Source organism: Capricornis sumatraensis, chromosome 9 (assembly GCF_032405125.1).
Source record: "Capricornis sumatraensis isolate serow.1 chromosome 9, serow.2, whole genome shotgun sequence".
NCBI lineage: Eukaryota > Metazoa > Chordata > Mammalia > Artiodactyla > Bovidae > Capricornis > Capricornis sumatraensis.
Window position 1 is genome coordinate 15443976 of NC_091077.1, and position 22816 is coordinate 15466791.

Below are 22816 nucleotides of genomic sequence, written 5' to 3' on the forward strand. Positions count from 1 at the left end.
CCAAAGAGCAAGGGAACAAATGCCATGGTTTCACCTATTTTCAAGTTGAGTAAAAGCTCTACTAAAGGGTCCTAAAGAAAAAAATTCAAATGACATCTTATTCACTTAAAAATTGTTTTAATTCAGATTTTGATCAGAGTAGCAGGTCCACAGGAGAGCAGCCTTTCTATCCATCTCCAACGGAGATTGAAATGAGAGGGTATTGGGGCTCCCAGTAGAGCACCCCCAGTTTATACCATGCACTCTGTCCATGTTACCCCCACAGTGCTGTCCAGGCTCCCTTTGGACATGTTCTCAGGATCCAGACACGTGAGTTTGTGTCACTCTTGGGGAGGCCGCTCAGCGTGCTGCCGTGTTTCTCGGTGCCCTGGGGGCTTCGCCTCCGTGTCCCAGGACTTCCATGGAAGGTCTCAGGTCCTTGCAGTTTTCCACAGGAAGAGGGTGCCCCGCTGAGCTCTCGTAAAGCATAGAGCCGCCTCGAAAGGGGGCGCCAAGTGCAGGGCGACACCAGGTGGCCCTGCCCACGCGTCGCTGCTCCCCTGGAGGTAACACTTGGCTTGCATGTCTCGTTGGGGTGCCAGGTGGACCTGAACGAGGAGGAAACCATCCTCATCATCCGTCGTCTCCACAAAGTGCTGCGGCCCTTCCTGCTCCGGCGGCTCAAGAAGGAGGTGGAGGCTCAGTTGCCTGAAAAGGTGCTGTGTTTACTTTGAGTGGAGGGAGCTCTAATGCAGCATTCAGCATTGTGTGGGGGTCACCCCAAGGGGGCGGTCCCAGTTGGGTAGCTCTCTAGAGTCCCCCAGCCTGGCCCTATCTTGCTCAGCATTCAGGAGTCAGTCTCGCCTGGGGATGGCTGCTCACCTCCACGAGTCTCTGAAAGTGCAAGGCAGGTGTGCTAGGGGCCAGCTGAGTCCCACCTGCTGGCCTGTAGTGGCCCCTCCCCTCTCCCCTGAGGGGGCTTTGGGTCCGCACCAGTCACCCCTCATGTCACTCTTGCTGTTTGTTCCTGGGCCGGCTGAGGGGAGGCCTTTGAAAGAAAGCTGTGTTGCCCCTCTGGCCCAGGAAGCCCCCACATTTCTAGCCCCGTGCATATACTGCAGCACGGCTTCCCTCATGCCCTGGGTGTGGGGGCTCTTCACCATCACCCTCGTGTGCCGTGATCAGAGGCCAGGGCCCAGGATGCCCGAGAGGCTGGGAGGTCAGAGTCGGGCCCAGGCTGGGCTGACGGCGGCGTGTGCCCGCAGGTGGAGTACGTCATCAAGTGTGACATGTCGGCCCTGCAGCGCGTGCTCTATCGACACATGCAGGCCAAGGGGGTGCTGCTGACCGACGGCTCCGAGAAGGACAAGAAGGTGGGCCCGGGCCCCTGTCCCACCTGGGTGTCCATGGCGGGCGGGCGGGCGGGCGGGCGAGTGGGCGGCCTGGGAGCAGCTGGGTGCGTGGGAACCAGCAGGCTTTCTCCTCCTGGGAGGTGATTTTTGTGACCAAGGCCCCGTCTGGTTGTGATCCTGAGGGCGTTGACCGGCCCTGGTTTAGATCATAGCTGAAGTGGTTCGGTCCGGTCCATAAGGCTAAGGGAGCAGGGGCTGAGGGCCTCTTTTCAGGGGGGCCTGAGCCTCCCAGTCAGCAGTCTAGGGTCCTCTGTTCATGAAGTGCTGGTTCCTGTGGGTGCATCTGTTAGCAGTGAGGATCCAGCATGGACCATAGTGGTTAGAACATTCAGGCACGTCCCATCTTCCCGACAAGCCACAGCCACTGGCCCCCTCCTTACGTGAACTTGGGGTGATGTTCATTTATAATGGAGAGGAGTGGGGGCCAGGTGGGCTGCTACCTCCTGGGCCTCTCTGAGGCCCCGGGCCTCCCCTAACAGCCCTCTTCTCACTGGGACTGAAATCATCCTTTCAGGTCCCTCATCTCTGTGCCTCAAGCCTGGCCTGGCCTCCCCATTTCCTCCCCCACATGTTTGGTTTGGGATCTTCACCTGGGCTATTGTGACAGCCCATTTCCCGGTTTACTTTTCTGCCCACGCACCCACCCCTGCATCCTTCCTTCATCCCGAAGCCAGAGGTCTTCCTCAGCTGTCACGGCCCATCTGGCTGCAGGCCCCGGGGACTGTCCCAGTGCCTGCGCAGCTGGCCTTATGAATCACAGAGTGTTTGTGATCTGGCCTCAGCGCTTTGCCAGTCCCTTCCGTCTTGCTGGCCTGGCCCCTCCTCACTCTCCACCCTCCAGGGTGCCCAGGGGTCTCTGCTTCCCCCAGCGCTGACTTCGTGCTGGCTTCTGAGCCCCAGGAGGAGCCAGCTCCACAAGCCCTGCCTCCCCCTACGTCCTCCTTCCACACCCACCCACACGCCACCCCAGACAAGACCAATTTGGGAGCTTCTTACGGCTCAGCTGGTCAAGAATCCGCCTGCAATGCGGGAGACCTGGGTTTGATCCCTGGGTTGGGAAGATCCTCTGGAGAAGGGAAAGGCTACCCACTCCAGTATTCTGGCCTAGAGAATTGCATGGACTGTATAGTTCTTGGGGTCACAAAGAGTCGGACACCACTGAGCGACTCTCCCTTTCACTTATGCCTCCTCAGGGCAAAGGCGGCACCAAGACCCTGATGAACACCATCATGCAGCTGAGGAAGATCTGCAACCACCCGTACATGTTCCAGCACATCGAGGTGAGGCCCGGGGGGGCTCAGCCCACGCGAGGCCCTGCTTCCCCGGGAGAGCCAGGGCGCTTCTCTCTGCAGCTTTAAAGATGAAGAGTTTGTAACTAGACGATGCGCGTACATTTGCCTTCTTACTGAGATTCTCTCTGCAAGTCCTTATTGTGACGAATCCAAACAGTGTAGGAAAATATGAGAGGGACTCTCCTGGTGGCTCAATGGTTAAGACTCCGTGCTTCCACTCTAGGGGCGTGGGGTTGATTCCTTGGTCAGGGTACTAAGATCCTGCATGCCCTGTGGTGACCAGAAAGAACACATAAATTTTTTTTATAAAGGAAAGAGAAAAGAAGCGTGTGAGAGAAATGAAAGTCCCACCTCGGATGACCACGAAGCCTTCCAGGCTGTTCTCTGGAATTGCTTCCCACCCAGGGTGGGAGTGGTCATACCGCCCCTGCTGGTTGGCTACTAGCCTTTCGCACTCGGCAGTGTGTGGGGCCATCCCAGGTCAGCGTGTGGAGAGCAGTGTCCTTCTTCATGACAGCTCCAGCCATGACCTTACTGGGCCCCAGTACACTTGAGAATCTGGATTCTTGCTTCTGAAAAGCACACACAACGACCTCCCTGATGGTCCAGTGGATAAGGCTCCATGCTTTCACTGCAGGGGGTGCAGGTTCAATCCCTGGTCCGGGAACTAAGATCCCACATGCCACATGTTGCGACCAAAAAATTCAAATAAATTTAAATGAAAAGCACATATATGTCTGCACATTCTGGCATAAAGTTTCAGGGTCATCGCAAATCCCTTGACAATTCCGTCTGGGTGCTCCAAGATGATGTCAGGTGCCTTGTGCGCACCTTCGGTGGTTAAGACCCTATGGGAAGGCATGTCAGTGGGGTAGAAAAGCTGTCGTCAGCACTTCTGTGTGGTCTTGAGCTGCTGTGGGTGGGCTCGGAGGCATGGGGCTGGGAAACCTGTTCCTGCCCTCACTGACCCACATCTCGTTCCATTACAGGAGTCCTTTTCCGAGCACTTGGGGTTTACTGGCGGCATCGTCCAAGGGTGAGACTCTCCCTCACTTAACGGGGTGGATGGATGGTCCGCTGTGTTTCTCTCTGCAGCTGACTTGTTTCTGTTGTCATAGTTGTCTGCTTTCGAAGGCAGTATATTCCTGGTAAAAAACTTAAAAAACATAGATGAGCCCAAAGAAGAGAATAAAAACTCTGCACTTTGAGGGACTTACATGGTGGTTCAGTGGTTAAGACTGTGCTCCAAATATGGAGGGCCTGTGTTCGATTGCTATTCAGGAAGCTACATTGCACCTGCTACAATTAAAGATCCTGCATGCTGCAGCTAAGACTCGGTGCTGCTGCTGCTGCTGCTAAGTCGCTTCAGTCGTGTCCGACTCTGCGCGACCCCATAGACGGCAGCCCACCAGGCTCCCCTGTCCCTGGGATTCTCCAGACAAGAACACTGGAGTGGGTTGCCATTTCCTTCTCCAGTGCGTGAAAGTGAAGTCGCTTAGTCATGCCCAACTCTTCGCGACCCCATGGACTGTAGCCCACCAGGCTCCTCCATCCATGGAATTTTCCAGGCAAGAGTACTGGAGTGGGTTGCCATTGTCTTTTCTGAGATTCAGTGCAGCCAAATTTAAAAAAAAAAATCTGAAATTTGAGAGTTGACCAGACATGGCTTCCAGGTCCCACTCTTCCACTTCTGGGCTTTGTGACCCGTGACAGCTTCCCTCAACACTCTTGAGCCTGAACTCTGCCCACCAGGAGAGAGACACTTTTTATACAGTGTGCCACCCAGCTTGCTGTGGGGGTGTTTTCCCCAGTATTGTTTGTAAAGTGCAGCCCCAGCATGGTTCGGCCGTAGCATCGGGCTCGGATGTAGCCTCAAGGTTTCACTCTTAAAACATTCTCAGCGCAAAAGCCACCATCACTTCTCTGGGATAGTAAACTGTTTCTTAGAGCAGGAACCCTGAATGAAAGAGCAAAGGTCCTTTTGCTGTGTTGTTTTTTTGTATCAAATTACATAATGGGGTCCCCCAGGCCTGGCCTTGAGTCCGGGCCCTGGCAGGTCAGCAGCCATGTCACACTGCCCCCAGCCTCAGTTTCCATACCTGTAAACGGAGAATGAATGACCAAAGCCATGTGGCCCTAAGCCCTTCTTCTCACTCTTACGAAGATCCTAGTTGCTCCATAATTCCACAGTCACCCTTGACCCGGGGGGCTTCCCTGGTGGCTCAGATGGTAAAGAATCTGCCTGCAATGCAGGAGACTGGGGTTTGATCTCCAGTCAAGAAGATCCCCTGGAGAAAGAAATGGCAAGTATTCTTGCCTGGAGAATCCCAAGAACAGAGGAGCCTTGGTGGGTTATAGTCCACGGAGTCAGAAAGTAGGACATAACTGAGCGATTAACACTTTCGCTTGACTTAGGGTGGCCTGAGTTTATTTTAGTTGAATTGGAATGGCTCTGCTGAAACTTTGGGGGTTGGGTAGTCTGCCAAGGGAGACATTCACGTGCCCCTGGACCTGGTGGCCAGCCCACCCAGGACTGGTCAGGTAGTGGGTGGGAACACATGTCCTCTGCCCGCCTTCAGGGCACTGTGGTTCACGTCCTGAGTGTCCTTCCCCGCCCCAACCCTCCCCAGGCTGGACCTGTACCGAGCCTCAGGGAAATTCGAGCTGCTCGATAGAATTCTTCCCAAACTCCGGGCCACCAACCACAAAGTGCTGCTGTTCTGTCAGATGACCTCCCTCATGACCATCATGGAAGACTATTTTGCATACCGCGGCTTCAAATACCTCAGGCTCGATGGTGAGTGTGGCCGGGGAGAGAGATGTGTTTGAAAGGGCCTTGTTATTCACTGCTGCTGAAACTTCTGGTGGGTTTGCCCTCCCCCGTGAGGCAGGGCAAGGCCCAGAGATTCCAAGTCTAATGTTGGGAGTGGACACAGTGGCATGCTCAGTGACGCAGGCTTGTGGGACTGGGAGGGGTCCTGGGGATATTGTGCTGGTCTCCTGAACACAAGGCTTAAAGTCCTTGCGCCGTAACACTGGGTCCAGTGGCTAACGCCTACCCCATAGACTAATTTTAGTGGGAAGTGACAGAAACTTATATCCTGTGGGCGTAGGGAAGAAAGCCTTAATGGACTCACATAACTGAACTTTAAGGGTAAGCTTGCCTCAGGCACAGCCGGATCCGGGTACCCAGTTGGTGTTAGAGGAGCTTTTCTGGGGCTCTCGGCTCCTTTGTCCTCCACGTTGGCTTCACTGTCAGGCATCCCTTCCAGGCTTTTCTTCCACCCACAGAAATTGGGGTGTCCCCAACACTGGGCAGACACAGTGTCCCCACAGAGAAGCAGCTTGTCTTTTCCCCCAGGGTTCTGGAGTGAGCTTTCATTCGACTGCTGTGAGCGACATGCCCCCCTCTCCACTGCCCTGGTGGCTCTGGAGCTGAAATCGGACCTATCCATGCCGGAACCACAAGCACTGGGAGAAGCAGGAAAGGGCGGGATGGAGGGATCCAGATGTTGCAGGGGTGATAGGGGCGTGTCCATTGGGAACCACACTGGCCTGTGACCATCAGAAGCCCGGTTCCTGCCTTGCCAGCACAAGGGAGTCCGGCAGAGGTGGGGCTGAGCACAGCGCTGACAGTGTGCAGGACTCCTGATCCGACACGTGTCAGCTGACCAGGACGGCCCTAGAGGGAGCCCCTCGCTCTCCGTAAGATGGAGTGAATGGGGCTCTCAAGAAAAAATGGACTTGGGGGAACTTCCCTGGTGGTCCAGTGGCTAAGACTTCACCTTACAACGCAGGGGGTGCAGGTTCAATCCCTGGTCGGAAGCTAAGATTCCCATGTGCCTTGGGACCCCCAAAACTAAACATAAAACAGAAGCAACACTGTAACAGATTCAGTAAGGACTTTTAAAAAACTAATTCACATCAAAAAATAACATTTGGAAAAAGAGACTTGAGACCCACTGGGGTAAACACAGGTAAGAAGCGTGGGGTAGACCACATTTCTGCAAGACTTTGTCTAAGCTCGGTACCATCCATCCATGGCTGCACACCCCAAACCTCTCTGCCCCCGCTGTGTGTTTCTCGGTGCCCCTTGTGGTACTGTGGGTTTTCAGACCATTAACTTGTGATCGCTGGGTGGACCTGTCTGTCGGAATTGGCCCTCCCCACTCCCGCCCAGAACCTTTGCTGCATCTTCGTCTTGCCTTCTTTCAGCTGTTCTTAGAATTCCATCCAGGGTAACCTTTACAAACACAGCTTTGGTCAGGTGCTCACGTGTCCTGAGGCCGAAAGCTGCATCCCTGTCAAGGCCCGTGTGGCCTCAGTGCTGGCCTCTGTAGGGTCTGAGCTTTCACAATGGTGACACCGCCCCCTAGTGGACAGGCTGAGAGCATGTTCCCACCCACCCAAGTATCTGTCCACTTGCCCCCCAACCCCTTTTTCTCTCCATGACAAGAGTTCTCTGTGTAAGTGAGGACTTCCGTTTGCTGGCCTGTGGTTGCGTCTCTAGCATTTCATGTGGTCACTGCCACATGGGTGGAAACGGAAAGAAATTCCTGGTGGTCCAGTGGTTAGGACTCTTATCTTCCTGCTGCCGGAGGCATGGGTTCAATACCTGGTCAGGGAACTAAGATCCCACAGGCCTCTCTGCCCCCCGCCCCCCAGAAGGAGTGGCAAAGGGTTGGGGAGCTCAGTGACATGGGGAGCGGAACCTTCTGCTGTCAGTGCTGAGAGTGAGGGTACAGCCAGGGGTACCGGAGCAGCCCCTTGACCCGGCCCTGCCCAGCCATGCCTGAGGCCTCAGCCCCTCCTGGGAGCCAGGACAGCCCAGGCGCCGTGGCCCTTGGGCCTCCGTGCTGCTCATCCTGATGTGTAGGCGAGTCGCTAGAAGCAGCACCGAAAATGACGCCTGGTTTCACCAGAGGCACCTCTGCTTTGAGTTGATAGGAGCCTGAGGAGCTTAGATGCCCCTCTGAGGATCATGCTCGGGGCCCTCACATTCGAGTTGCTGTGGCTTCATGAAGCAGGGAGCCATCCTGCCCAGAGAGACATATCCCCATTGTACAGTCCCATGTGCTTGCCTGTGTAGACGGTTCCCTTTGTGAATGGAGAAAACCCACCACAGGGGCATGGAGGCAGGCTCCAGCCTCTGACCAGTCGCTCGTTACCCTGGCAGCACCGTGTGTCCACCCAGAGGGCCCTCGTGGGTTCGGAGAGGCGCACTGGAACAGCGCCGCTGCAGCGTCACCTGGACAGCTGGTTACAGCAGCGCTCGGGGCCAGCCTGTTGCCTGGCTGTCTGCTGGGTCCCAGCCCTGTGCTGCAGCGCCTGCCTGTCTAGTGCCTGCAGCAACCCCCGTTCACGCGGCGGGGCTTCATTTTCTCCCGGGGTGGGCAGACTGGCGGTCAGCGGTGTCAGCTGGATCTGAGTTGCTCATCAGTCACGGTCCACAGCCATTGGTTGGAAGGCGGTGGGCATGGGCGCCGCTCCCTGATGGTTGGAAGGCGGTGGGCATGGGCGCCGCTCCCTGATGCAGGTGTCCCTCTGTGTCTCCTCCCTCGGTTGCCCTGCTAACTCTGGTCTACCCGTCCGGTAGGAACCACGAAAGCGGAGGACCGGGGGATGCTGCTGAAAACCTTCAACGAGCCCGGCTCCGAGTACTTCATCTTCCTGCTCAGCACCCGGGCCGGGGGCCTGGGTCTGAACCTCCAGTCGGCTGACACTGTGATCATATTTGACAGTGACTGGAACCCCCACCAGGTAACAGCGCGCACCCCCTGGCAGTGACCATGCCCCTGGTGTGAGTGTCCAGCGGCCTCCTGACCTTTTCCGAGAGCCCTGGCAGTGCCTGGAGAGAGGTGCAGAGGGCAGTTTCTCAAAAGCAAACTAATTCTTTGCTCTGATTAGGAAAAAATACATGTTCCACTGTTAGTTTAAAATTTTTTTCTGAAAATTCCCCGGCTGTCCACTGGTTAGGACTCCACGCTTCCACTACTGACGGCCTGGGTTCAGTCTCTGGTCTGGGGACTGAGCTGTCACAAGCTACGTGGCACCTTCCAAAAGAAGGGGGAAAAAACAATCCTGGCATCCTGTAGATGTGCAAAGAAAATGGAAAATGGCCCAGTCCTCTGGGCTGGTAGTAAGGGTCCCGTTAGTCCTGGGGCCCTTCCTGGCTGTGTCCTGGCCCAGCCCTCACGCCGGCCCCCTTCACGGGGGCTCCTTTGTGTGCTCCATGCGCTGCTGCCCTGATGTATTGTCCGCGCACCTGCACGGGGCTCCATGCCGGTAGTTCTTTCAAACGCAAGTACCAGTTACTGGAAGTAACAAATGGAAGTGTGCGTTTTTTCCCTTCCCGGCCGCTCCCACCTACTCTGAGCACACGCCAGCCTCTGCCTCTGTACACACAGACGCTCTGGCTTTGGCATGAACCTGCCGTGTTCCAGCGCGTGTCTCTTCCTGCCACCAGCTGGTGTGTTCACATTTCCATGCCAGTGCACCAGGCCTCTCCCCAGCGCATCCTCAGCAGCCAGCCTTCCTGGTGTATGGCGGCCCCAGGCCTTGTAGCTCAAACCCCAGTTGGCAGGTGTCCAGGTTCCTGTTTCTTGGCCTGACCGCTATCCTCTCATGGAGCCCTCTTGTCCCTCCCTCGGAGCACCGGCCAGGCCCAGGCTGACCAAGAGCTGGGGTATCTCGGCCCACTGGCCTGTCCCTGTCATGTTCTTGTTGGTTCTGCCAAACTGGCCTCCATCAGGCTGCCCAGCTCTCGCTCCTGTTGATGGTGTGAGTGTGCCCTTCCCCACGCTCAGTGGCTCTAGTTATCAGCGTGGGAACCATAGCCTGTATGCCAGCGAACGTCTGGGGTGGTCACTGCCGTCAGCCTGGGTTGGAGTGGTTCCCACCCGGACTTCATGGCTGGCCTGTTTGCTAAGAGGTGGTGGGGCTGTTTTCCCCATCAGCAGGCAGCTGGGGGAGAGGCCTCTGTGGAGCCCCTCCTCCACACTGGGAGGCATTGGAGGTCATGAGACACACGGCAGGGCCAAGGTGTATCGTGAGGTGCTGGCCCTCCCTGCCAGGAATCACACAGGCTGACCAGGAGGCCGAGCCATGGGGCCAAGCCACGCTTGTCCACCAGGTGTGGCTTCTGCTACCCTGTGGGGTGCAGATCTCCAGGTCAGCTCCACGCAGCCCCAGACCCAGGATTCCGTAGGCGCCCTCCTATCTCTGCACTGGGCTCATGGGGTGACACAGATCGTGTTGGCACCGTGCCTCCCACTCTACTGGCGTCTGCTCCACACCAGGCACTAGGCATCCGTTGCCCGTTGGCTCCTCACACACACAGTAGCCATGAGAGGGGCTGCTGTTAGCAGTGGCTCCCAAGGCTAGACTGGTGGGACCTGGGCCCGGCGTTGCCTGGCAAGGAAGCAGCAGGGCCCCCAGTCAAACCAGGCATCGACCAGGAATGGTGCGCAGCTTCGGCATCATCCTGTAAACAGTGCTGTCACGTAATGTGGCCCCACCTAGGGGGCCTAGTCACAGCGATGGGCCCCCCTGCAACTGTGACAGGAGCTGCTCAGGAATATAACCCCTCTGGCGGCCTTTTAAAACCACGCTTTCTTCCCAAGTGTCTGCCACGTTCCACTTAAGGTAGAAAGAGACGCTTTTGCAGGCTCTCAGGGTGAAGCCCTCTTGGCGCAGGCTCCAGGTCTCATCCGTGAGTTTCCTGGCTGTGCAGCTGCTGGCCAGCAAGTGCCTCTGTGTCTCCCAGCAGCATCCAGTGTCCCGACTCCCCCTTAACCACCTGGGGCTGACGGCATCTCCCCCCACCCCCGCCCCCAGGACCTGCAGGCGCAGGACCGTGCCCACCGCATCGGGCAGCAGAACGAGGTGCGTGTGCTCCGCCTGTGCACGGTCAACAGCGTGGAGGAGAAGATCCTGGCCGCGGCCAAGTACAAGCTCAACGTGGACCAGAAGGTGATCCAGGCCGGCATGTTTGACCAGAAGTCCTCCAGCCACGAGCGGCGCGCCTTCCTGCAGGCCATCCTGGAGCACGAGGAGCAGGACGAGGTGAGCGCAGCACTGGCCCCGACCCCCTCCCCAGCGTGAGTGGTGGACGCATGAGCGGCTTTCGTTTTTGTTTTTTTTTTTTACCTTTTTTTGCACTTTTTCTTTTTCTTTTTTTGTTTTTTTTTTTTGCATCCCTTTGGAGTAAAGGGAGTGTGGGCTGAAAGGAAAGACGATGAGTATACTTGCTTTTTCTTTGAAGTGGTTTTTTTTTTAATTATTATTATTAAAAAAACAACAACAACTGCTGGTGAAAGGCGCCGGATTGATAGCCCTGGAGACTGAAGTCCTCTATCTATCCACAGAGCAGACACTGCAGCACGGGCAGCGGCAGTGCCAGCTTCGCCCACACTGCCCCTCCGCCAGCGGGCGTCAACCCCGACTCGGAGGAGCCACCTCTAAAGGTGAGCGGGGTAGTTCAGTCTCCACGCCCATTCAATCCTCGGCTTCTCGGCTGAGACGGCCAGCAGAGGGCCCTGACCCCACGGAGCGTGCGTGTGCGTGTGCGTGTGTGCCTCACCGCTGCCGCGTGGGTCCCCATCCACCGCAGCCAGACCAGGGACTGCCAGCTCCTCTCCCACGGACCGCCGCCGCTCGCCTCCGAGCCCGGCCGCCGCCACCGCCCACCCCGGCCTCCCCGCAGCCAGACTAAACGTGTGACGTCTTGTAGGAAGAAGACGAGGTGCCTGACGACGAGACGGTGAACCAGATGATAGCCCGGCACGAGGAGGAGTTCGACCTGTTCATGGTGAGCGCCGCGGGCACTGGCTTTCCCACCTGCACGGACCGTGGGCCGTGGGGCTCACACGCCCCTCCCTGCCGACACCCGGCAGACCGAGTGGTCTCGGTGACATTGGCGTCCCCAACACTACTGGAGCCGGGGCAGCCCTTCGAGGGGGCTGCAGACAGCACCTAACTGACCCCTCTTTGTCCCGTGGCCTCCTGAGGTCTCCTAAGCGTGTCACAGGGACGGCAGGATACCCGGGCACACCCAGTTCTGCTGGTGCCTATTGTCCTTGAGGCTCTCTCCCTTTCAGAGGACATCACACTGTCCCAGGCCAAAGAGCTGAATCAGGCCTCGGTCTCAGATGTCCCTCGCCCTTCATGGGTGTGGAATCCAGGGCGTCCTTGGCCTCAGCGGGCCTGTGCCTCCCACTGAGGCTGTCCATGGAACTGCCATCCCATTTCAGCCCTGCTTCTGTCATCTCCGAGTCCTTCCCACTTCTCTCTGCCCCACAGCAGAGTCCCAGCCAGGATCTGACCTGAGAGCTCGGCCAGTTTGGCCACCGCAAAACCCAGCTACCATCTAACTGGGTCTCCAGGCAGGGCACCCCACATGTGCCTGCCGGCCTTCCCTGTGCTAACACTTCCTTTGCCCCACACCCCACAGCGCATGGACCTGGACCGCCGGCGTGAGGAGGCCCGCAACCCCAAGCGGAAGCCGCGGCTCATGGAGGAGGACGAGCTCCCCTCGTGGATCATCAAGGACGACGCCGAGGTGGAGCGGCTGACCTGTGAGGAGGAGGAAGAGAAGATGTTCGGCCGTGGCTCCCGTCACCGCAAGGAGGTGGACTACAGTGACTCACTGACTGAGAAGCAGTGGCTCAAGGTACACGCTGGAGAGGGCCGTGAGAGGGGCTCAGGCAGCGTGGGCGTGGCCGCCGGGTCAGGGGCCTCCACCTAAACCCTGGGCGGCGCCCTTTAGCCGTTCTCGACACGAATGACAGCAGCCCTTCACACATGGGCTCAGGTTCACTCAGTTCCTCCTGTTGAAATGGTGGCAGGCACACCCTTGAGGCTTCTGAGCCGCTCAGAACACTCTGCTGGGTAGAGCTGGCCTTTCATGCGTCAGGTTAAAGGAGACTTTTGGTGACCTAGGCAGGGGGCTGGCCAGAGGACCCAGAGCTAAACTAGGGATGTCACATCTCCCTGTGAGATTGTTGGGAGTGCTAATGGGGTCAGGTGCCCTGATCTGGGCGCATCATCCCTGGGAGCTGCAGGGAGGAGGGAGCGAGTGCCCCGCCCGCTCCCCCGGCAACCCCACACCCCCAGCCCTTGGCTCCCAGGGCCCAGCACTGAGGTCAGTATCTGGGTTACCGTGACACATCAGACCCCACCCCCACCCCAGAGCTCTTGAGTGTAGAGGTGACTATTGAGAGCCCAACCCTCAAATTGTTGTCCCTGAAACAGTACTTGCAGAAGGCAGGTGGTGGCTTTTGGCTACGCCCTGCCGGTTGTCACACCCTGGAATGAGCAGCTGCAGCCCAGGCCTCTGATCACACACCCCGAGGTTCCTCTTGATTAACTGTGGTCTTGGTGCTTCCTCGGCCGTGAGGCCAGGTCTCCTGAGACCTCAGAACACCCAAGATTTGCAAGCTGACCCACTGAGCTATGTACCAGAGGGAGCTGTTGAAGCATGCCAGGCAAGAAGCCTACAAAACTCAGATGAGGCAGCTGGGGTGTCCTGTCCCCAGTCCTCAGCTCGGGGCTCTGAGAGGCAAAACAGAACCTCTGACGTCAGCCCAGCCATAGACCTTACAGCTCCCATGGGACCTCTGCCAGTCCTGGATTGCTAAGGCAATGGGTGCCCTTGAAAAGGGCCTCCCAGGTGGTTCAGTGGTAAAGAATCCCTCTGCAATGCAGGCAGCACAGGTTAGATTCCTGGGTCGGAAAGATCCCCTGAAGGAGGAAATGGTAACCCACTCCTGTATTCTTGCCCGGGAAATCCCATGGACGGAGGAGCCTGGAGGGCTACAGTTCATGGGGTTGCAAAGCATTGGACATGACTGAGCATGCATGTACACCTTTAAAAAAAAAAAAACTGCCCACTTGTATATAATAATAATTTATGCACATTTCTTTGTCTACGTATTTTGAAGAATAACTTACATACCACGGAATTCACCCACTTAAGATGCACAATTCAGTGATTTTGGTATGTTCAGAGTTGTGACACTGTCATCATAAATGAAGTCTAGACCTTTCTTTTCTCAAAGAAACCCTTTGCTCTCTAGCTATCTTCCCATCCCTTTAAATCCTATAAATAACTTGTCCACAAAAATTTTGACTATTCAGGACATTTTCTATGTGTAAAATCATGGAATACATGATCCTTTGATGTCAGGCTTCTTTCACTTAGGAAAATGATGTTTTCCGGGTTCATTTAGATTCTCGCACACATCAAGAGTTCATTCTTTTTATGGCCAAATGATATACCATTATGTGGGTATATAGTACAAGACTTGTGTATCCAGTCATCAGTGGATACTCATCACTGGGGTTGTTTCTATTTTTTGGCTGTTACGAATAACACACTGAATATTTGTGTATACAAATATTGTGGACACATGTTTTGATTTCTCTGGGGTGGTTGCCAAGGAGTGGATCATAGGGTCATTCTTTGTTTAACCTTTGAAGGGACAAAACTCTTTCCCGAAGTGAGTGAACCATTTTACACTCCTACCAGCAACATGAGAGGGTTTCAGTTTCTCCACATCCTTACTGATAACTTTTATTTTTTGGCTTTGGCTGTGCCAGGCAGCATGTAGGATCTTAGTTCCCTGACCGGGGATCAAACCGGCACCCCTTGCATTTGAAGCTCAGAGTCTTCACTGCTGGACTGCCAGGGAGGTCCAATTTGCCTTTTTGATTCCAGCCATTCTAGTGGGTGTGCAGTGGTATCTGTGGTTTTGAATTGCATTTCCAGGGGGGCTCACGGTGTCAGGCCCCTTTGCATGTGCTTGTTGGCCATTTGTAGATCTTCTCAAAAAGCCTATTATCAGACATAATTTGCAGATATTTTTTCCTGTTCTGTGGGATGGTTTTGGTTTTTGTTTTTCACTGTCATGACGGTGTCCTCTGTCACACAAAAATTTAAATTCTGATGAAGTCAAATTTGTTTTTCTCTTTTGGCCTTGGTTTCATGTCTGAGAGTCAGTCCATTGCCAAATTGAAGGTCACAGAGATTTACCCCCTGTGTTTTCTTTCAAGCCTTTTAGAGTGTCAGCTCTTACATTTAGGTCCATGACCCTTTCTGAGTTAACTTTTGCCTGTGGCATGGGGTCAAGGTCCATATCCATGCTTTTGCATGTGGCCTCTGGTCTTCCCAGCACCATTGTTGGAAAGACTATTCTTTGCGCTTGGATGACATCCTTTTTTTTTTAGTAAGTCATAGTCAGTAAAATTTGCATTAGTAAAAGAGAGATTTATCCAAAACGGCACTCCTCGGTCTTAGCTGTGGGCGTGGAATTGGCACCGCTTCTCTGGCAGCCACTGTGCCCTGTATGCACACAGACCCTTCAGAGTGTGCCTGCCTTTTTCCCCGCTGTGCTGGCCCACGTGTCTTGGGTGTAGGACCAGAGGCTCCAGCGTTGGGTTCCAGAGCCTCCTGTAACAATCATCACAGATGCAGTGACTGTAACACAACAGGAATCCAACTGCTCACAGTTCCGCAGGCTGGAAGTCTGAAATCTAGGCATCAGCAGGGCTGTGTTCTGTCTCAGGGCTCCGTACTTGCCTCTTCCAGCTTGTGGTGGCCCCAGCATTCCTTGGCTTGTGGCCACGTCTCTCCAGTCTCAGCCTCCATCTTCACATGGATGTCCCCAGAGCCTCTTTGTATGCCCTTTTCTGTCTCCTGGAGTCTGGTCCACCCTAACAGAGGATGGTCTCATCTCAATCCTTGAGTTAGTATGTGTGCAGAGATCCTCTTATCCCATAAGATGGCACTCTGAGGTTCCAGGTAGATACAGATTAGAGGGGACACGCTTCAGCCCCCTGAGTGCCCTCCCCTGGGCCAGCCTCTCTCAGGCCCTGCTGCCCGCTCCGTGCCCCTGTGCTGTTCCTTTGGCCTGGATACCTCCTCCCACCGCCCCCAGCCCTCAGGTCTGCTCACGTGCCCCACCCTGGGGAGCACTTCCCACCCCTGACCGGGACACATCAGCTGCCGCACCCTCGGAGCACCACCCCCCCTCCCCATGGCACTCTGCACCCTTGTCACCCTGTTTGTGGGGGCGTGTGACTGTCTCCCCTCCACAGGGGGCGGTGCTCAGTGCCTGGCCCCAGTGCCTGGCCCCTACCTGCTCACAGTTGCAGCAAGTCGCTGAGATGAGTAATCAGTGCCTCCCCTCCTTTTGGCTCCAGGCCTCCCTCCCATTTCTGACTCCAAGCTCCCCTGGACACCTGGCTTCCTCTCACTGGATGGTCAGATTAGTTACTACCTTTGAGAATTCATCATTCAGAACTATTTTAAAATGACCATTCACTTTCATGTCCTTCAACTCAGCAATTTCACTTCCAGGAATCTGTCTGAAAGACAGACAGATGTCTGGTCATGGCATTACTTAAAAACAGCCCACCCCCTCACCCCACCCCACCCCAAGTTGGAAAGAACCTAAATTGCCCAAGAACAGAAGCTCAATGAAGGCCCGCTGTGTGAGAAAATACTTAATAGATGTTAAAAATTGTGTTGCAGAAAAACGAGAGGAAATGTATCTAGGACAACTTAGTGAGCAAAACGATGGGCCATGGTGTGGTCTGGGGCTGTATCCCACTGCCACCTCGGTTGTGCACAGACAGGTGGATGGTGGTCCGTCCACCTGTGGGATCGTTCCTGATACCATCGAACTGCGCGCTTGACAGTGTTTGAAGCACTTGATTCTGTGGGATGTGGGTCTTAGCACAATTGTTTAATAACATGGCAGGTCTGGTTGACCAGGTCACCTCCCGGTGGAGGGCTGACAGGCACCCACTCTTTGCAGCTGTGCACCATGAGACTGTGACTCTTCAACTTGTCACAGACGCCATATGTCCATGAAGGATGGGGTTGGGGAGGCAGAGCTGTCCCCCACTGGGCCCCCGGGTCTGCGCGCGGCCTCTGCTTGTCGACCTCGGTGCTGGCTGTCCTATTTTTACCACTATTGACCCTGAAGGCCATCGAGGAGGGCACGCTGGAGGAGATCGAAGAGGAGGTCCGGCAGAAGAAATCGTCACGGAAGCGCAAGCGAGACAGCGACGCCGGCCCCTCCACCCCAACCACCAGCACTCGCAGCCGCGATAAGGACGACGAGAGCAAGAAGCAGAAGAAGCGCGGCCGGCCACCTGCTGAGAAGCTCTCCCCTAACCCGCCCAACCTCACCAAGAAAATGAAGAAGATCGTGGATGCCGTGATCAAGTACAAGGACAGGTAAGTGGGGGCTCCGGGGGGGCCCTGTGAGCCCACTGCCTCTCCACAAGCTCTGGTTGGTTCTCTGTCTCAGAGTCTCTGCCCTCATGGGACATGCCATTTATGTCCTGGAAGAGGCGAGACAGTGTCAGCCGTGATGGGAGGGCAGGAAGGTGACCTTTGAGAGGAGCCCTGAGGAGGGCAGGTCTGGGGCCCTACAGTGGGGTGAGCAGAGGACAAGGGGGTCTGCTGTGATGGAGGCCGATCACGTGGCCAGTGGACCGTGGTGAGGAGGCTCCTGTGGCTGGAGCAGAGAGCCAGTGGGTCTCCTGTAGACACCTGCCCCCACCCTCGCTGCCCTCTTCCCATCTGCGGTAGTCTCCCTGGGCCATCGCAGGTCAGCCGCTTGTTGAGAAGACGTAGACCTGGGTCCCTGCCCTCAGAGAGATACCAAATAAAAGACTGTGTGCTTTCTGCTTCAGTGAGGGTCCTGAGTGGGTCAGGAGCTCTCCTTAAGAAAAATGGGGACTTTTCCTGGTGGTCCAGCGGTTAAGGCTCTGTGCTACCTTGCAGGGGACACGGGTTCAATCCCTGGTCAGGGAACTAAGATCCCACATGCTATGTAGTGTGGGCTAGGGGGAAAAAAAGGATGGAAAAAGCAGAATAAGAAAATCGTGGCTCTCTCACAGCCCTCCCAGGAGATGCGTGCGTGTCCTGCCCACCCAGGGCAGGTTGTGTGCAGGTGCGCAGGGCAGCCAGGGTCGTCCTTCAGCCCCCCAGTGTCCATTCTGCTTCCTGCTACATCCAGGTCGATAAGGCTGTCCCCATGGCAGGAAGGCTTGAATTTATAGCAGTGCTTAGCAGTTAGTCACAAGCGAAGTGGGGGGGACTTAATCTGTGGGAGGGAATAGTGTCAAGGTGTGAGCCCAGGGGTCATCCCTTGGAGAAACTGTTAGCGTGAATTTTAGGGTGAGTAGTGACTGTTACAGAACCCAAATAAAGGATGCAAATTGTGCTAAGAATTTTCCATCATTAGAAGAGAAACAAAGGATGAGGTGGAGAAGAGGCAGATTCAAGTTCAGCTGCTGGGCCTAAGAATGTAACCTGTGTCATTGTTGAGAACAAAACATCAAACTCATTTGGACACTTCACCTCTGAGGCAGATTCCACAAAGAAAAAGAAATGTAGAGCAACCATTATTCAAAATACGGAATGTACAAAAATCCAATGAAAACGACAGACCCTGGTCTTTTCTTCCTAATAATACTCTTCCAAAAGAACCTTGTTAGAATCGAGAAAACAAAGACCCTTGGAGGTCAGTGGGGAAGGATGGGTTTTTCTGAACGTCATGCAGGTTGCTAGCATATCCAGACAAGAGAAGATGAACCTTGACTTCTCCCTTCCCTGCACACATGTATTAATTTTAAATGGATGATAGACAAATGTGATGTAAATAAGCTGTGTTTCAGTAAAGGTTTTTTTTTTTTTTTAAATGTGAAAAGAGCAACATGGGAGAAAATCTTCATGGCCTGGAAGGAGGCTAGACTTCTTCAGGAGGTCAGAAACGCCACTAGCAATAGAAGACTCTTAAGTGAGACTTCACTAAAGTTAAAAACATCTGTTCATTAGAAGGCACCCTCTTAACAGATGGTGAAAATTGTTACAGACTTGGAAAGGAAAATCAGATTTTAAAACAGGCCAAAAGGGACTTCCATGATGGTCCGTGGTTAAGACCTTGTGCTCGCTTCCAATGCAGGGAGCACAAGTTTGATCCCAGGTGGGGAAACTGTAAGATTCTATGTGCCCTATGGAGTGACCCTAAATAAATAAAAATAAAATGGTCAGGAACTTCCCTGGTGGTCCAGTGGTCAAGAATCTGCCTGCCAGTGCACGGGACATGGGTTGGATCCCTGGCCTGGTAAGATCCCACCTGCCACGGAGCAGCTAAGCCGGTGTGCCCCAACTGCCAGTCCTGGACTGTTGAGCCCGTGCTCTGCAACAAGAGAAGCCACCACAGTGAGAAGCCCAAGCACCCCAGCTAGAGAGTGGAGAAAGCCCATGCACAGCGCTGAGGACCCAGCACAGCCAGAAGTTTAGAAGTAAGCAAAACAGGCAAACGGCGTGAGCACACACCTCCCAGAAGAGGATGCCTTGATGACCGGTCAGCATATGAAAAGGTGTTCTGATCACCGCACGAACGTCATGACCACAAGGAAACGTACAAGTGGGTGGGAGTGATGTGCCCCCTCATGTGCCCCAGAACGGCATCACCAAGAACGTGGAGCTCCAGCACCTCACACGCTGCTCGTGGGTGCACCGGCCTCTGGGCATTGTCTCCCAGAGCTGGGCGCACTGACTGCACTTCTGACATGCCACTCCAGTCCTGGTGCTGAGCGCACACGCCCACCGGAAGACATGCACAGGTGCGTCCACAGCAGCTCTGATCACAACTGCCCTAAAGGAAACAGCCCAGCATCCACCCCCAGGAGAACACGTCCACGGTAGCCTAATGGAAGAGCAGAATCTTGCCAACCACAGAAACAGCCAAACGTCAGCTCCCTGGAAGAATCTTAGAGATGCTTTGCTGAGGGAGAGAAGCCAAACATTGACAAGTACAAGCTGTGTGCTTCCAGTTACAGGAAGTTCAGAAGCAGATCACTGGTGATGGATGTGGATCAGTGGTTACTTCTGGTGGGGGGACTTGACAGGGAAGAGGCCCTAGGGACCCTCTGGGACTTTGGGATCTGGGTCTGCACTTGAAAACCTTCACCAGGAGCACACCTCAGATGTAAATACTTCCCCATAGCAGGCTACATCTCGGTTAAAAAAAAACACAGGGCTTCCCTGGTGGTCCACTGGCTAAGAGGACCAGTGCAGGGGCCCTGGGTTCCACGCCTGGCCAGAGAACTAGGTTCCACATGCAGCAGCTAAGAGTTCATGTTGCACAACTGAAGTCCCCACCTGGGGCAACGAAGACCTGGTGCAGCCAAGCAAATCAGTAAATAGACACTTGGAACCAGCATCTTACTGATAAGGCCTTGGATATTTTCAAACCAAAGACAAAATATGTCATATCAGTCCACCTTCTGTCATCCTGTGACTTAGAGAAAAATCCATCTGAGCATCGTGTTTCGCCATAGGCACACAAGAGAAAGTGGCTCCCCCAGCTGCTGGGAACCACCATTCTCCGGGCTGTGTGAAATGGGTGGTAAGTCGGTCTGGTATGGTGCAGGGAACCCTCAAGACTGGTCTTTAGGACACAGAGATCCTGTTAGGGATTCTGCCATCCAGCCTGCCGAGAAACCCAGCTGCGATCACAGAGCTGAGCTCCCAGCCCTGTTGGACCCACACAGTGGTGCCTCCATTGAGGGCTGGACAGGCGGCTGACGTTTAACCTCATGTCCCCCTGGAATAGATGGCCACGCTAGATTGGGCATGCCTGCTAAATCGCTTCAGTCATGTCCGACTCTGTGCAACCCCACGGACTGTAGTCCGCCAGGCTCCTCTGTTCGTGAGATGTTTCAGGCAAGAAAACTGGAGTGGGTTGCCATTTCCTTCTCCAGCCCTAGACTGGGAGCTCTCCGTTAAGCTGGGGGAACTGCAGAGCAGTTACAAGGAGGACAGCAAAGAAGACCATTCTGAGAAGTCCCCCCGCGCTCCAGCTTTGAGATGTTTGGTTCTTGACTGGAGCTGGGCCTTCCGCTTGCTGGTTTGCTGGTGGCCGCATAGGAAGAGATCAGACAAGGCAGCAAATGCAGGAGAATTGTCTTGGTTGCAGTGCTACTTTGTGGCAAATGCTTTCAGAGATGATGTGTGGGAACAAGCTGACATTTCTGATGTTCTCAGCAGATAATTTGAAGTCCTGGGGAAAACCACGATGTGGTTCATGCAGCTGTAGGATTCGGCCCCACCCTGTCTCTTCTGACCACAGCGGCAGAGTCCAGGGTCTCCCAAGTCCATCCTCAGACTCAGTGATCGCCTGGAAGGACTCAACATTCTGAAAGCTGGTGTGCTCATGGTGGTGGTTTTTCACAGCGAAAGGACACAGGTTAGAACCAGCCAAAGGGAGAGGCATAGGGAGCAGCGTCCTGTGGCGTTGCAGGCAGCACCAACTTTCTGGCAACATTACAGGAAGACGCGCACGGAGCAATACCAGCCCGCAAGCCTTGCTGTCTGGGAACTCGGTCAGATAGACATGACTGACCACCACATGGCTGCCTGGCCTCCAGCCCCTCTATGGTTGAGCTGATGCCGTGTGACCCCACACCTCTGCCTAGAATCACTTTCTTAGACTCTGTGCCCAAGGCCCCCAGTTAAAGAAAGTCACCCCAACCCTGTCCCGCTCCAGGCAGGACATCCAGGGGCCGAGAGATGGCCTTCTAGCAGCTGAGGACAAAGGCCAAACCTTTCTTTGGGCCAGGTTATAATCTCTGTGATGGACCTGTCACCTACCTGGAAGGTTCTGAGGGACTGACCACTGTGCCACACCAAGGAGAATAGACATAGAAAGAAATCAGAGGCAAACTAACTCACTCTTTTGTCTCAGACTTCTGACCACTCCTTCCCAGAAGGAAAAGTGGAACTTTGGGCTTAAAGATCCCATTTCATTTCCAGAACCCTGAGATTAGCTAAACACTGCACTTGAGTTAACGTGGATCCGAAGGAGAAACCGTTACAGCTTGGTTCTTGGCTGCCACAGAATGGTCACCAGACATTGTCAGCAGCTGGCTTCCGTGGAGGGAGCCTGCCTTGCTGAGCCGGGGTCATGGGGCTGCTGTTCCTGCCCCTGGTGATCATGGAGGCTCGATGTGGTCTCTCCAGAGAGAAGTGGCTGGACCTGCCCTGAGCTGCCACTGAGCAGCACCGCTCCAAAGTCCGCTTTCAAGTGTTGATTTCAAGATCGCCCCACAGTTATGTCCAAATACCCATGCAGTCATGGGTGCTTGCACCTTCGCATCTATACCCTTGTCTGCATGCAGGTAATGTCCTGATTTGGAACCTTTTGCTCCCTGCATGTGTGTTCAGACTTAGGGCTGCCACACCCACCCTTGCCAAGCTCCTTGCCGCCCATCCGTGTGCCCTGCGAGTAGCATGCCCTGGCGTTGTATGGCTTCTGACATTGGCATGTACAGCTTCTGGCATTGGCAGCTGCAACCCCTGCTACGTCAGGATGAAGATACACATCCCAGGACTTCGCTGGTGGTCCAGCGGCTAAGGTTGTGCTCCGAGTGCAGGGGGCCTGGGTTCAGTACATGGTCAGGGAACTAGATCCCACATGCCGCAAGTAAGAGTTCACACACCACAACTGAAGATCCTAAGTCTGCAACTAAAACCTGGCGCAGCCAAATGAATGAAAAAAGTAAATATATTTTTTAAATGGTTCAGTTCAGTTCAGTTCAGTCGCTCAGTTGTGTCCGATTCTTTGCAACCCCATGAATTGCAACACGCCAGGCCTCCCTGTCCATCACCATCTCCCGGAGTTCACTCAGACTCACGTCCATCGAGTCAGTGATGCCATCCAGCCATCTCATCCTCTGTCGTCCCTTTCTCCTCTTACCCCCAATCCCTCCCAGCATCAGAGTCTTTTCCAATGAGTCAAATCTTCGCACGAGGTGGCCAAAGTACTGGAGTTTCAGCTTTAGCATCATTCCTTCCAAAGAAATCCCAGGGCTGATCTCCTTGCAGTCCAAGGGACTCTCAAGAGTCTTCTCCAACACCACAGTTCAAAAGCATCAATTCTTCGGCGCTCAGCCTTCTTCACAGTCCAACTCTCACTTCCATACATGACCACAGGAAAAACCATAGCCTTGACTAGACAGACCTTAGTCGGCAAAGTAATGTCTCTGCTTTTGAATATGCTATCTAGGTTGGTCATAACTTTTCTTCCAAGGAGTAAGCGTCTTTTAATTTCA

General features: G+C 54.6%; 1 protein-coding gene across 5 annotated transcripts in view; it reads left to right on the forward strand.

The window, feature by feature from the left end:
- SMARCA4 (SWI/SNF related BAF chromatin remodeling complex subunit ATPase 4) overlaps positions 1–22816 on the forward strand; it is an 89692-nt gene that overhangs the window by 52237 nt on the left and 14639 nt on the right. For 2 of the 5 annotated variants that reach the window (XM_068979565.1, XM_068979566.1), the window contains exons 20-30: positions 582–695; positions 1245–1352; positions 2585–2671; positions 3673–3719; positions 5314–5480; positions 8280–8443; positions 10520–10747; positions 11050–11148; positions 11415–11492; positions 12135–12353; positions 16672–16925. In XM_068979565.1, coding sequence (XP_068835666.1) covers positions 582–695; positions 1245–1352; positions 2585–2671; positions 3673–3719; positions 5314–5480; positions 8280–8443; positions 10520–10747; positions 11050–11148; positions 11415–11492; positions 12135–12353; positions 16672–16925 — 1565 coding nt within the window. Of the gene's footprint in view, positions 1–581; positions 696–1244; positions 1353–2584; positions 2672–3672; positions 3720–5313; positions 5481–8279; positions 8444–10519; positions 10748–11049; positions 11149–11414; positions 11493–12134; positions 12354–16671; positions 16926–20753; positions 20818–22816 lie in introns of those variants that run through there. The other 3 variants (XM_068979567.1, XM_068979569.1, XM_068979570.1) reach the window with 2 other exon arrangements.